This window comes from Diceros bicornis, chromosome 25 (genome assembly GCF_020826845.1).
Source record: "Diceros bicornis minor isolate mBicDic1 chromosome 25, mDicBic1.mat.cur, whole genome shotgun sequence".
Lineage (NCBI taxonomy): Eukaryota > Metazoa > Chordata > Mammalia > Perissodactyla > Rhinocerotidae > Diceros > Diceros bicornis.
The window spans coordinates 16,572,730-16,587,136 of NC_080764.1; the positions used below are offsets into that span (position 1 = coordinate 16,572,730).

At 39.9% G+C, this 14,407-nt stretch overlaps 1 protein-coding gene across 1 annotated transcript; it reads right to left on the minus strand.

Moving 5' to 3' along the window:
- Positions 1-3,030: 3,030 nt before the first annotated feature.
- Positions 3,031-5,036, minus strand: ASCL4 (achaete-scute family bHLH transcription factor 4). The gene has a single exon (XM_058568825.1). It carries the CDS (start codon positions 4,471-4,473, stop codon positions 3,958-3,960), a length of 516 nt encoding a protein of 171 aa, XP_058424808.1. The 5' UTR covers positions 4,474-5,036; the 3' UTR covers positions 3,031-3,957.
- Positions 5,037-14,407: the final 9,371 nt, after the last annotated feature.

Below are 14,407 nucleotides of genomic sequence, written 5' to 3' on the forward strand. Positions count from 1 at the left end.
TCTTTAACCGGCCTGGTGGCTTAGCGGTTAAGTGCGTGCGCTCTGCTACTGGCGGCCCGGTTTCGGATCCCGGGCCTGCACCGAGGCACCGCTTCTCCAGCCATGCTGAGGCCGCGTCCCACATACAGCAACTAGAAGGATGTGCAGCTATGACATACAACTATCTACTGGGGCTTTGGGGAGACAAAAAAAAAAGGAGGAGGATTGGCAATAGATGTTAGCTCAGAGCCGGTCTTCCTCAGCAAAAAGAGGAGGATTAGCACGGATGTTAGCTCAGGGCTGATCTTCCTCACAAAAAAAAAAAAAAAAAAACCTTGTCCCTCTCTTTAGAAATCAGTTATCTCAGCTAAATATATATTTATTCACACAGTTTATACATTTATTTTAAAGAAGTAAATGAAGAAAAAGCCTTTCTTTTTTCATGCATTTAAAAGCAACCACATAGGGCCAGCCCCGTAGGGCAGTGATTAAGTTCTGTGTGCTCCACTTCAGCAGCCCAGGTTCACAGGTTCACAGGTTCAGATCCCAGGCACGGACCTACTCCACTCACCAGCCATGCTGTGGCAGTGTCCCCTATACAAAATAGAGGAAGACTGGCACAGATGTTAACTCAGGGACAATCTTCCTCAGCAAAAAAAAAAAAAGAAGATTGGCACCAGATGTGAGCTCAAGGTGAATCTTCCTCAGCAAAAAAACAAAACAAAACAAAACAAGAAAAACACTAATGTTAAAAGCAACCACATATTGTAATTAGTATTTTGGTGGTCAACATGATGTAATCTATGCAGAAATAGAAGTACAATGATGTACACCTGAAATTTTTACAGTGTTATAAACCAATGTTACTGCAATAAACAAAAAATTAAAAAAAATAAATAAAACAAATTAAAAAAAAAAGCAACCACATAGTCTACATAGATTAAACAAAATATACTCTTTTATTATTATTATTCCTACTTTAGGAAAGAGAATGTCAAGGAACCTGCCCATGGCTAGGAATAAAGGAATGGAGAGTGTTACTATTGCCCCTCAAAGACTGCTAAAAACAAAAGTCTCTCAGGTTTTCAAGGACTTGGTTAATTAGCCTCTCCTCCAACTCAGCCAGGAAGGTAACATAAGTGTTTTCCCATTTTTTTTTTCCTAGCTAGTGAATAAATCTCATTTAGGCTTGCTTCATTGAAACCCCCATATGGAATAACAACCAGCCTGGAGACCAAAATGGATACATTACAGGAGTTTGTAAGGATGTAACTAAATAATGGGGAAGAAAAAACAGCTGTTATGTCCTGCTCATTCAAACCAAAAGGCTCCACCCAGTTCTTAAGAAAAAGTAAAGTTTGGTCATGAATCACAGCACTGCATTTATCTGTGCAGCCGGAAATAAGAGAATCCCATTATAACTCATCGTTATAAATATTAGTAATTATATGTTTTAACACAAATTCAGCATTCCACATGTCAAATCATGTCCCCTAGAACCATACAATAGAAGGTAAAATCCTAATAGAATGTGGTTAGTCTGTCCTCCTCTTGAAACGCTGAAGAAATCACACTAACTCCACCTGGAGATGTTGTGTGTGTGTGTATGTTTGAGGAAGATTGGCTCTGGGCTAACATCTGTGCCCATCTTCCTCTATTTTTGTGTGTGGGACGCCACCACACATGGCTTGACAAACGGAGCATAGGTCTGCGCCCAGGATTCAAACCCGCAAACCCCAGGCCACTGAAGCGGAGCCTGTGAACTTAACCACTACGCCCCCAGGCTGGCCCCTAAAGATCATTTTTAACCAGCCTTTATTCTCCATAGAACCGAGAAATAATACTTTTTCCACATAGTGATAACACTACTAACTTATCATTGGATAGTACCTTGCAGATTACCAAGGTCTTTAACCTACACTTCTCCTGTGAAATAGTACAGACGAGGAAGCTGAGTTGCTGAGAGGTTAAGTAACATTTGCTCCATCACCCAACAAGCAAATGACAGCAAAGGAGGGCATGGTAAGAGAGACAGCAAGCCTGGGCTTTGGGGTCAGGCACACTCAGGAGTGAATCTCAGCTCACCTTATCCTAGTAATACTAACCTAGGCAAGGTATGTAACCTTAGCGTCCTTTTTTTTTTCCAACCCACAAAATATGTGTAATACCCACCTTACAGATTTATGAGCATTAAATAGGACAAAATGTGAAAAGCACCCAACAAAATTCCTGGCATGTAAAAGATGTTCACTGAATATTAGCTTCCCTCAGTTGACACATCTATAAAAAGGGGGTAATAAACCCTATCTCAGGAGGCCAGTGCTGGGATTAAGTGAAATAATACACTGAAACAGCTCGCCCATGTTAGTTTTCTGTCCCCCATGTTAGTTTTCTGTCGCCCATGTTAGTTTTCTGTCCTTTTCCATTTCCTGGCCCCACCCCCACCCCATACCAAAGCTGCCTCTGTGGAAAGGGCAATTCAGCATATTAGAAAACAATTTTAGAGCACGTTTATCTTCATATATCAACAAGCATTTAACTTGTCTACTAAATTTATAATTGTTTCTCAGAAAAAAAATGACCAGAATTAAGTATTTTTAAAAGACTGGGAACAAGCCTACACCCCTCGATAATTGCAGTATACCTGAAAGCCCTCAAGGCAATAAAAGTTTGAGAAAGTACCAACCTCAGTCCATCCCATTCAACCATCTAAGCATTTCTTTTTTTAAGTCACAGCGTCACTAATTTAACCAAAGGTTAGACAGAGTGAGAACTACAAGGAAGGATGCAAAGAAAAGGAAAATGGAAAAACAATGGGCAAAAACAACTGAGAGGAAAATAAGTTTTCATACAAATCTGAGTTCTCTTCCAAAGAGATCATTAACAAGAACACACATTATTAATCTGCTAAATGCTATGAAGTTTCCAAATGGCCACTTTTTCATAAAACACGATGTATCAGATATACAATGTCTTCTCTAGCACCACCACTCACATCTTCAATCAACAGCACGAACTGGTCTAGCAGCGTTTTTTTTTTAAGTCATTTTTTAAAACTTTATTATTACTGTTTACCAATGGGGAGATGCAGTTTATTTACACTAGCAGCCATAGGGACAAGGGGAATACACAGTTAGTTAGCAATCTCTATAGGATGGACTACTTATGCAAAAATAAGAATCTCCACAACAAAAGACAGTGGTGCGCTTCACTACATTTCCCCAATGATCCCAGCATGCGACAAGGCCAGGCAATGGGCCCAGGCATGCGGTGGTGGAAACTAATGCACGGAAGAAAAAGCCACAAACCACAGAAATTTGTAAAGAACCCCTTTACCCCCATACACACACACACACACACTCAGATACATAATAGAATTACAGGGTGATCAATACACTTAATTGAGGAGGGAGGGGGCTCTGGCAAAAGTGTTCTCAAGTGTCGGCGGCTTCGAGTCACCTTCACCCAAAGCATGTGTCAATCAAATTTCTAATACAATTCCCAAAGGAAGGAATGCAAAGAAATGTTCTTCTCTTTTTAAGGACTCTCATTTATTTATTTTTGGAAAGTTCTTCTTTGGGGAAGGTTGATTTCAACATCTATGTACATCATGTACACCCACCGCTGACTGCGGGAAATTCCCCTGGTTATCGCCCTTTGAGTTTTTAGAATAATCGTTTTTAGAATGAGGTACTCAGAATCTGGTACCGTCTGCATTTGAGAAGTACAGGAAAAGAATTTCCTTAATAAGCATCTTTAAGTTGCAGGCACATAACCAATAAGGGGGGTGGGGGGAACCAACCAGAATGTCAAAATGCCTTTTTTCCCCAAAACACTCATTTCTTTTTCCTAAGATTTAGTCCTGGAGAAAAAAAAACAGATTAAAAATGCAAACCACCTTCGGAGAGAATCTGACACCAGGCTCCAAATGCGCGCTGTGCAAGGGGCACGGGGTTCCCGCAGGGGGTCCAGGGCTCGCTAGCTGGCCCCCTCCTCCGGCTCGCTGCAGGGCGAAGGCGCCGACGAGGCCTTGGACTCGCCGTCGCTGTTGCATTCGGCCCGGCGCGGGGGGCCGGCCGAGCTCTCCTGCCCCCGCGCGTGGCGCTCCAGCAGCTCCTGGAGGTGCTTGATGTAGCCGATGGCGGCGCGCAGCGTCTCCACTTTGCTGAGGCGCTTGTCCCCCAGCTCGCGGGGCAGGTGGTCCCGGAGGCGCGCGTACCCCTCGTTCACGCAGCGCACCCGCTGGCGCTCGCGCTCGTTGCGCTTGCGGAGGAAGGCGGGCTCGAAGGCGCCGTCCAGCGGCAGGGGCAGGTAGGGCTGTCTCGGGGCGCAGCCCCCGTGCGCCCGCTCCCAGCCCGCGGCGTCCAGGCGCAAGGAGACCCTGACGGGGTCCCTCAGTGGGAGGCGGGGCAGGGTCCCCGGCACGCCCAGGGGCACGGTGCGGAGGGGGGACGGCAAAGCCAGCAGTCCGGCCGGTTTACGTTTCTCCATCATTCACCGAAAAGCAAACAAATCACCAAGAGATTAATCTTTCAGCAGAAAAGATGAGACTGAAAAATCTTCAAAGCGGAGACGCTGGTCCATTCAGACTGCCCGGCACAGCTGGTCTGTTTTTGGAGAAGTTTCTGGATCCGGAAGCTAGGTTCTAGAACAGGCTTCAAGGAAACACTGCATGATTCCCTAAGTTCACTGCGCTCCTGGGTCTTTTTACAGAGATCCAGACGCAGGTGATAGGCAAAGATGTAGGACCCACTAATCTACACTTCGAACCTCGTCTTCCTCTCTGATCTTCTTATTTCAAAAGATAACAAAAGGGAACGTTCCTCTGCTCAGTTCCCTAGCATGGAAATGTGAGCGCTCACCAGACACAGAGTAATCTTCCAAAGCCACCCAAGCTTTTCAATTACTGTAATCCACCGCTCTGGGTCTTCAAGAGTGTAGGAATCGTCAAGGTTTCAGAAGAGCTCCTCCCAGGAACCAACAGATCTCCTGGCGGCGGAGCGAAAGTTTACCAGAGGCTTTCTCCTTGAAAATCAAAACTTGACTGCCCTTTGTGGTTTCCGGCGTCCAGGACTAATGGAAAGAGCTTTTAGACTGTTTGCAAACTTACACTTGCTCTTTCATTTCTGGGGAGGTGGAGGGAAGACCTCATCAAAGGGAAGACTGCTCCCTTGTGGTTATAAGATGTGTCAAGTCAAGGAGGACCCCAGGGAAGGCTTGAGAGTTTTCTTCTCCAAAACTAAATCTTTTAAAAACCCTATTAGACATTTTCTGAAGGGAACAGAAAAGAAATAGCAACGAATATAAGGGTCTGCATGTTATGGTCCAACTTATGTTGAACGCAGGGCGCTTTATGTATTTGTGCTAGTTTTAAGAGCACATCAAAGACTGAGCCGTAACAAACACTTTTAGCCGGTTATTTCTCATAGTGCTTACTGTAAACACAGCTTAAACGCTGCTTCCCAACGTCTTCTAATCTCACCCAGGATATAGGAACATCATCTTTCCATAGTGTAAAGAGTATATTTCTATTGTATTCTTTTTGTCTTTAAAAAAAAAAAAGGATGCAATTTATTTCCTCCCTTGGGGGCAGGAAAGCAACATTTGAAACGTAGAGAGCACCAATTCTAAGGAGAAAGGATGATGCCTTTGAAGACTTGTCTTTTTAACACACAACCAAAAAATGAATAATTAATCCACCCGTGTTGGTGAAGGGCTTTGAAGATGAAAGTGTCATTAAAAATCCAACAGTACTGGTTAATGTCAAAGCATGTGTTATCACACTGAAAATCAGATTTCCTGTTCTACAAACCAGCACATTAAAGGCAGCTTCGACTTTAAAAGTCCAACTTGAAAACAAGAGAAGCAAAACCCCCTACATTTATGATCAGACTGTCTGCCTATTCCCCAGGAGCCAAGGTGTCGCCCTAACATGTTTTTTTGACAAGTCCTACACTTCCTTGTTTATTCTAAATGATCTGCCCGAAGCAACTGGAAAAACAATTCCATCAAGGCAAATAAAATAGAAATAATTATTCCTTTCAGGCATAAGTTAGACACATTTTAGAAGGTGTAGCTCCCTATGAGGCTTGTACTGGCAAACAACCTAAAATGCCATCTTGATTTCCCAGCAAAGTTGAGATCAGAAGAAAGCCCCTCTTACTGGGAGAAAGGCCCACCAGAGAGGCAGATAGACTATTAGACACGACGTGCTCTTTGGCCACGTCAAAGAGGTTGGCCTTTATTCTAAGAGTGATGGGAAATAAATGAGGTATTTTGAGCAGAGGGGTGACGTAGTAAGATTTGTTTTTCAAAAAGATCACTATCTGTGGAGTGGAGAATTGATGGGAGGGGAGCAAAAGGGGGAACAGTGGAGAGATACCATATTTTATCCCCAGGTTGGCGAAAATTAAAAAGATTGCTAACATCCAGGGCAGGCAGGAATTTGAGAAGGGGCGGAAGCATAAATTGCTACAAGCTTTCAGGGAATAGTGCACATCACTATCCTTTGACCCAGAGATCCCTACAATTTTCTTACAAAAATAAATGCGCCAGTATGGATTTATAGATACGATAACATCTATTGCAACATTGTTTGTAGTGATTTTAAAAATGAAACAGCCTGAAGGTCCATCAATAGGGAAAGGGCTAATACTTTTAGAATGTTAAGCTGTTATTAAAAATAATAAGTTAGATCTATACGTAAGAACTTGCAAAGATGTCTATAACGTGCTAAGTGAAGAAAAGCAAATTGCAGGGTAACGTATGCAGCATGAAGTTAAAGCAAATTTTTCTACATGATGTATATGTCTTTGTATGTGTTTGTGTGAGCACAGAGAATGAAGTGGAAAGACTAAACTTTTGTCATTTGTTGTCTAAAAAGGGTGGCATTGGGGAAGGGGGTTATTCATTTTTCTTCATGGATCTCTCTACTGTTTAACTTACCACAAAAAGCACATATTACTTTTGTATTTTTTAATCTAACAAAGTTTAAAATAATAAGAGAAAATATATAGAAAACTCAAATGACACCTGATCTGATTCAAACCAACAGATTTTTCATTGTAATTTAAAGGTCTTGGACCAGGTTTTCTGGCCCCTTGTGAATTCTGTCTCTGAGGAATAAATATCTACAGGAATTCTTTTTTCCCCTACTAACACCACAATCAAAAATGGTCAGATCCTGATCCAATAGTGATTTTATTAAAAGGTTCAAGTAATATTATGATGTATCTACATGGTCATAAAGAATGCTGACAGTTTTTCTTATGCTTTTTGAAGGCACAAATACATTGGAAATCAGTGGCTTTTCCAGGGAGAGAAGCATTGTTTTACTCACATGATGTGAAGGGGACGGGGCCTACCTTCTTTGTTATGTAAGAGACCAAAAGAGGAGGGTTTTTTTTTTTTTTTAGTGAGGAAGATCAGCCCTGAGCTAACATCTGTTGCCAATCTTCCTCTTTTCGCTTGATGAAGACTGTCGCTGCGCTAACATCTGTGCCCATCTTCCTCTATTTTATGTGTGGGACGCCTACCACCGCATGGCTTGATAAGCGGTGCGTAGGTCCGAGCCTGGGATCTGCACCTGTGAACCCCGGGGCTGCTGAAGCAGAGCACGCAAACTTAATCACTATGCCACTGGGCCGGCCCCAAAAGAGGAGGTTCTGACTCCCCTTACTCTCCAGTCAGTTTTGACCCAAACAGTTGTAGTTAACTAAATCTCAAATTGATGATCTAACGTGATTCTATTCAAATTAGTCCTTTTCTCTATAGCTCAGGTATAAACTATCTGTATTACCATGTGCAACATCCCAAGGGTCTTCTTGGGTACAACTAGACTCAGAAAGACTACCGTGAGCCACACTTGGCATCAGATTCGTTTGCAAGGATATAGGTCAGGAAGGACAGCTTGGAGCAGGGCAGAATTAGCCCTTCCACCTTCCTGGGAGTCTTTGTAGTCATCTATGCAGCGATCCACACAGCTGCTGCTCCCCTAACCCCCTGCAGGCAAATGACAGCTCAGGCGCAAGGAAAGAAGACACACATCAGACCGGTGTGGCAGCTGCCCTGACTTAGAAATGTCCTGCTCCTCAGGAGCCAGTATTTCTTGTAACTACTCCACAGGCATAGCCTCCAGGAACCCCACCAGAGCCCAATTAAAGTCTTCACACTCAGGGAAGCCCAAAGGTATGTTCCCCCATCAAGTATTTATAGTGTGCTAGTCCAGATGCAATTTACCAATCAGGTGATTGCTTTCATATAAGTACGTTTGCCTAACGACATAGTTGACATTCTATCTTTATCAGGTTTCAGAGGAACAGATAAGAAAGTTGACTGAAGGTCAAACTGTCATGCAGTAGAGTAACTACGTTCTATTTTAAAGATAATATAATTTACAGCAAGATTTAAAGAACCACAAATATTTAGGTACGATTTATTAGTGTTTTTTCTGTTCTTCTCGAACGCCATTTGCGTTTTAACCTTGTCTGTGCAGTCTTTTGTCATAGAAAAATGTAAAATTTTGATGTAGTCAAATACGTTAATCCTTTCCTTATGATTTTTGTCTTTTCTCTCTTGTTTAAGGCTACCTTCTTCCACTACAAGCTTTACAAAATCTTTCACTGTCTATGTGGCAACTTAGCATGAATTAGAAAAAGACACCAAACCCAAGGCTTGAAGAATAGGTGGCCGACTCTCCAATTCATCTGGAAGAACTGTTGAGCAAGGATGCCCAAATTTGGAAAAGAAGAGCAAAGACAGTAACATGCACTTTTAATATCCATGAGGGAAAAAAACCTTTGGGATTCGAATTGGGATTGTATTAAATGTACAGATTAATTTGGAGATAACTGACTTTTTTTTTTTTTTACCATTGACTCTCTCCTGTATGAACATAGTAGAACTCATTCATTCATGTTTTTGTTTTTTTGCCTTTTAATAAAATTTCACAGGTTTCTTCATGTAGATCTAACATGTTTCTTATGTTTCTCTCAAGATGTTTCATAGGTTTGGTTGCTGTTGTGAATAGAATTCTTTTCTATTTTTCAAAGCTATTGATTTATTTCCTGTTAATCTTTAATCCAGTCATTTCCCTGATCTCTCTTACTGGTTCTAATGGTTTTTAGTTGAGATAAAATCTACACACAGTTAAATGCACATATATTAAATATACAATGCAATGAGTTTTGATAAATGTATGCTCTTGTGAAACAAGACCCTCTCAAGATAGTTCTAATAGTTATTTTTTAAAGATGATTTTCTAGGATTTCTTAAACTGTTATCATATTGTCAACTAATAAGGATAGTTTTGATTCTTCCTTTCTAATATAACTCATTTGTGTTTCTTATTGAATTTCATTGCCTAAGATCTCCAGTCCAATGGTAATTGTAGTAGTAATAGCTAGTATCTTTGTATTTTTTATGGGAAAGCTTCTAACGTTCCACCATGTAGGAGATATTCTTTGTCAAATTAAGAAATTCTTTTCTTAGTTTGCTAAGAGTACTATCAGGAATGGCTATTAAATTTTATCAAATGCATCTGTGAAGATAATCGTGTGTATTTTCTTCTTTAATTTATTATTGCAGTAAATTACAGTAATAGATTTGCTGATGTTGAACTGTCTTGCATTCTTGGGATTAAACTCTATGGAGTCATAATTCTATTAATACACTGCTGGATTCAATTTGTTAATATTTTCTTTAGAAATTTTGTTCCTACAGTCTCAAGTTATATTGGCTTATAGTTTTATTTTCTCGTGCTCTCCTTTTCTGGTATCAGCATTGTTTCAACTCTTAAAAATAAGTTGAGTAGCTTTACACGTATTTCTAGGTTCTGGATACCTTTTAAAAGATGGAAATTATTCCTTGAAGGTTTGGTAAAACTCCTCCTAAAAATCACATGGAACTTCTTTAGAGTTAAATTTTCAGTTACTTTTAAAATTTCTTTTATTATTACCGTTGGAATTTTTGGAGGCCATTAATAACATTATCTTTCCCTCCCCAGTTTCCATCCTTCTTCAGCGGCAACTACTACTCCTTTGTGTATCATCCTAGAGTCACGGGCAGTTTAGTTTTTGCCCCTTAAAATCTCTAAAATAGATCGGAAAAATACATTTTAAATTAACCCCAAGACTGGTGGTTCCTAGGCCAAAAACTCATTACTGATTCTTTTCCTTTCTCTAATGAAGACCATTCCAGTATGGCTGGCCAGAGGTTATGCAATCAAATAAATTGTCAATAGAGTAATACTCCAAATTTAAAAATACACCTCCCATTATCAAATTGATAGGGATAAGCTAAAACCCGAAGTTGAAATAACCTTACCCTTGTAGGTTACAATTCAAAGATATCAACATCAAAATTTCTTTGGTTAAATTCCAGGGATCATTATTTATTATTTGCTCAGTCTCAACTAGAGCGGTCTTACTCCAAATCCTGAGCAGAGTCAGAGTTCCTTCAGCAGTTACAGCCTGAGTGATCCTCCACTGAAATGAGTATGGTTCCTTCAAACCTGAGCAATTGAATTAGTTCATCACCAAGTGCGTTCCGCTTTTTAAGTCCAAAGAGTTAACAGCAGACAAGATTATCCCAGTTCTAGTTCCACATCCCCTATCTTTGGAAAACAAGCCATTCTGCAGTCCTTAGAGGAGTTAAACTAAGTACTTGGAACATTAACCCAAGAGAAATAATGTTCCAAATACTAGCACCTAATCTTCTATACCCATGTACGGTTTCCCAAGATTAGAGAAGAAAATCAGTGGTATCCAAGAAAAGCAAGCCAGCATCATCAGAATGGCCATAAAATAAACTATCCCAAGTCTCAGTAGCTTCAAACAATAAGCATTTATTTAGTTCTTGAGCCTGAGGGGCAATAATTTAGGCTGAGTTCGGCTGAGTTCTAGCACGTGTCTGGCATAGCAAACTCAGAATCAAGGGGCAGAAAAAAGGCTCCACCTTCTTAGGATGAGCTATAAACTCACCTTGCAAAGGGCATGGTTCCCAAGAGGAGGGAAGAACTGGGGCCATTAACACAATCACTCTATTTTACTCTCCCACCCTAAGATAATCACACAATTTGAACTAGGTACATTTCAAGGGCTCAATGGCTAGTGGCTACCACATTGAACAATCCAGTTCTAGTACCAGTGGCATCCTTGCAATTCCTCAAACCTGCCAGAGATTCCCCTGCCTCAGGGCCTTTGCACTTGCCTTTCCCTCTGACTGAAACACTTTCCTTCTAGATGTCCACATGGGTCACTCCCTCTCCTCCTTTAGTTTAAATATCACCTTTTCAATGATGACTTCTCTGTCTATCCTATTTAAAATTGTAGCTCCTATCCCTGAGCACTTTCTATCTATCTTCCCTGCCATATTTTTTTCATGGTATTTATTGCTATCTGGTATATTTTATATTTTAATTATTTATTTGTTTATTATCTGTCTTCCTCAACTCTAATGTAAGTCCCATAAGGACTGGTATTTTGTGGCTGGCACACAGTAGGCACTCAACAGATATTAGTTGAATAAACTCTTTCCATGCCTTTCGGCAAATATTAAATAAAGAAATGAGTCAGTTAGAACCTGATACAATAAATTATAAATGTATCAGGCTTATGGAGGAGAATCCCAAGAAAGCCAAAGAACAAGTTTACCCACATAAAAAGTCAAATTTCCAGACCCTCCTTAATATAAGATATCAGAAGCAGGATTTGAAACCTTAATTAGAGTCAGTTGGAAGAAAGATATCCTGAGCAGCCCAATCGAGGCCCAAATTTACCCATTATTGTCCCTGTCTTTAGGGCTAGAAGATAATGTTTAAAGGTAACTTGTTCTATGCATCTGTCTTTGCCACCTAGCAAAAATGATAATAGTTGTTATCTGGTTTGTCTTATACACAATTGTATCTAAGATCTACCTTTGATTGCAACCCTCCGTCTTTGTTTCCCAGTCTTACTAATACGTGGGTTCTGAAAGAGCAGCAACACTCTTCATTTCTACTTGTCTGTTTGGTCAGTAATTTTCTCATTGTTTTTATTGTCTTAATGGCACCTGGTGTCTCCTTAAGTGGCAGTCACCCTAAATCAGCTCTTTGGCAGCCTTTGGGCATCCATTTTGCTGTACGTCTCCAAGTAAATAGATATGTGAGTCAATGAACATACATAACATAACTTAGAATTATGCCAGTTTGACCTTCATTTATTCATTAAATGTTTATTGAGCACCTAATATATGCTAGGTATTGTGTTATCTCATATAGCATTAAGTAAGATAGACATGGATCTTGTTCCCAAAACTCAAAATCAATTTGGTAAGATAGAATATTAAACAACTAGTCACAATAAAGATAAGAATGATGAGAGAGCACACAGCGGATCTAATCTAGTCTGGGGAATGTCGTAGGATGCTTCAATTTTTGGTGACTCTGACATCATTTTTTTTTTAAATCGACTTTTTGATGTATTTTTTACATATAATAAAACTCACCACTTTTAAATGTACTATATGATGAATTTTGCCAAATGTATACAGTTGTGTGACCACCACCACAATCAAAATCATTTCCATCATCCCTAAAAGTTCCCTCATGCCCCTTTGCAGGCAATCTCATCTTCTTCCTACTCATCCCCAACTCCTGACAATCACTTATACACTTTCTATTATGTTAGCTTTGCCTTTTCTAGAATTTCATACAAATGGACTCATATAATATGTAGTCTTCCGTGTATGGTTTCTTTCACTTAGCATAACGCTTTTGAGATTCATCCATGTATCAATAGCTTATGCCTTTTTATTGCCAAGTAATATTCCACTATGAGATATACTATAGTTTGTTTATTCATTCACCAGTTGATGGACATTTGGATTGGTTCCAGTTTGGGGCTATTAATGATAAAGCTTCTATGAATATTTGTTTACAAGTCTTTGTTCATATGTTTTTATTTTCTCTTGAGTGAATGCCTGGGAGTGTAATTACTGAATTGTATGATATAAGAAATTGCTAAGTTGTTTTCTAAAGTGGTTGCAACATTTTGCATTCCCACCAACAAATTACTAGGGTTCCTGTTGCTTTGTATCTGTACCAACACTTGTTATAGTTGGTCTTTTTAATTTTGGCCCCTCTAGTAGGTATGTAATGTTACCTCATTGTGTTTTGATTTGTATTTACCTAATAACTAATGATGTTGCTTATCTTTTTGTGTGCTTAATTGCCATCCATGTGTCTCCTGTGGTGAAGTGGCTATTCAAATATTTTGCCCATTTAAAAAAATTGGGTCGTTTGCCTTCTTATTATTGATTTTAAAGGGTTCTTTATATATTCCAGATAAAAGTTCTTTGTCAGATATTTGCTTTGAAAATATTTTCTTGCTGTCTCTGGCTTGACTTTTCATTTTGTCAGCAGTGTCTTTTTGAGACCAAAAGTTTTAATTTTGATGAATTTCAATTTGTCAGTTTTTTAGTGGTTCCCAATTTTCATGTCCTATAAAAGTTACAAAGATTTTGTCCTATATTTTATTGTACAAGTATTGTAGTTTTAACTCTGACATTTATCTGGTCTAATTTTTGCATACACCTTTGATATTAATAAAATTGTTCAAAAACAATAGGCATAGAAAACCAGAGTGAAATCATTCAGTCTTTTAAAAGACATATCATCATTTTCTAGCCCTCAGGTTTGGAATGGCATTTTAGGGACTATTGTTTCTCATTTACTTGTGGTATGATGACTTTCTTGATTTAGATTTCTTTGTTGTCAACAAGAAAGCAAAACCAATGTGACCTGCCCATGTTCAGGGATCAGTTCCCTCATTTGGAATGTGCTTTCTCTTTATGAGAAGTAAAGGAAGAGAAGCATGTGAGCTGATACCACTCCTGGCTCTTGTCCAAAACGTGTGTGTGCCTCAGCCCTTTCACATGACACTGAATCTTCAAAACTCACTAGTCCCCACTAGACTGCAAGCTGTTGAAGGTCAGAAAGACCCGTGTCTTATTTTGTACCCCTATGTTTGAGATGTAATATTTTTGTATCTCTATGTTTGAGATGTAATTCAATAAATGTTTTCTGAATGAAATGAGGAATTCCTGGGTCTCTGCTGTTCTGCTGGTGTATGGAAGCTACCAGGCGGTGTGTTGTAGTTTCAATGACCAATTCCATGAACTTGGGATCATTTTCCCGTAAGGCCATCTCAGTATCCCCTCAGGCTTAGCACAGTGCCTGGCATGAAGGAGAGAATGAAGAGCAAAGAAAGAAAGGGAAGGAAATTTGTACAAAATTCCAAACACCACAATTTATGACTTGAAGCAGGGAAAGTGGGCCACCTTCAGGAGTAATATGGTGAAAAATATTCGGGATACAATCCCAATTCCTCCTGGGCAACACCACCACCATCTTTGGGCTAAGGCCTTATTTCGAATCTTACGGGCTTGCGTG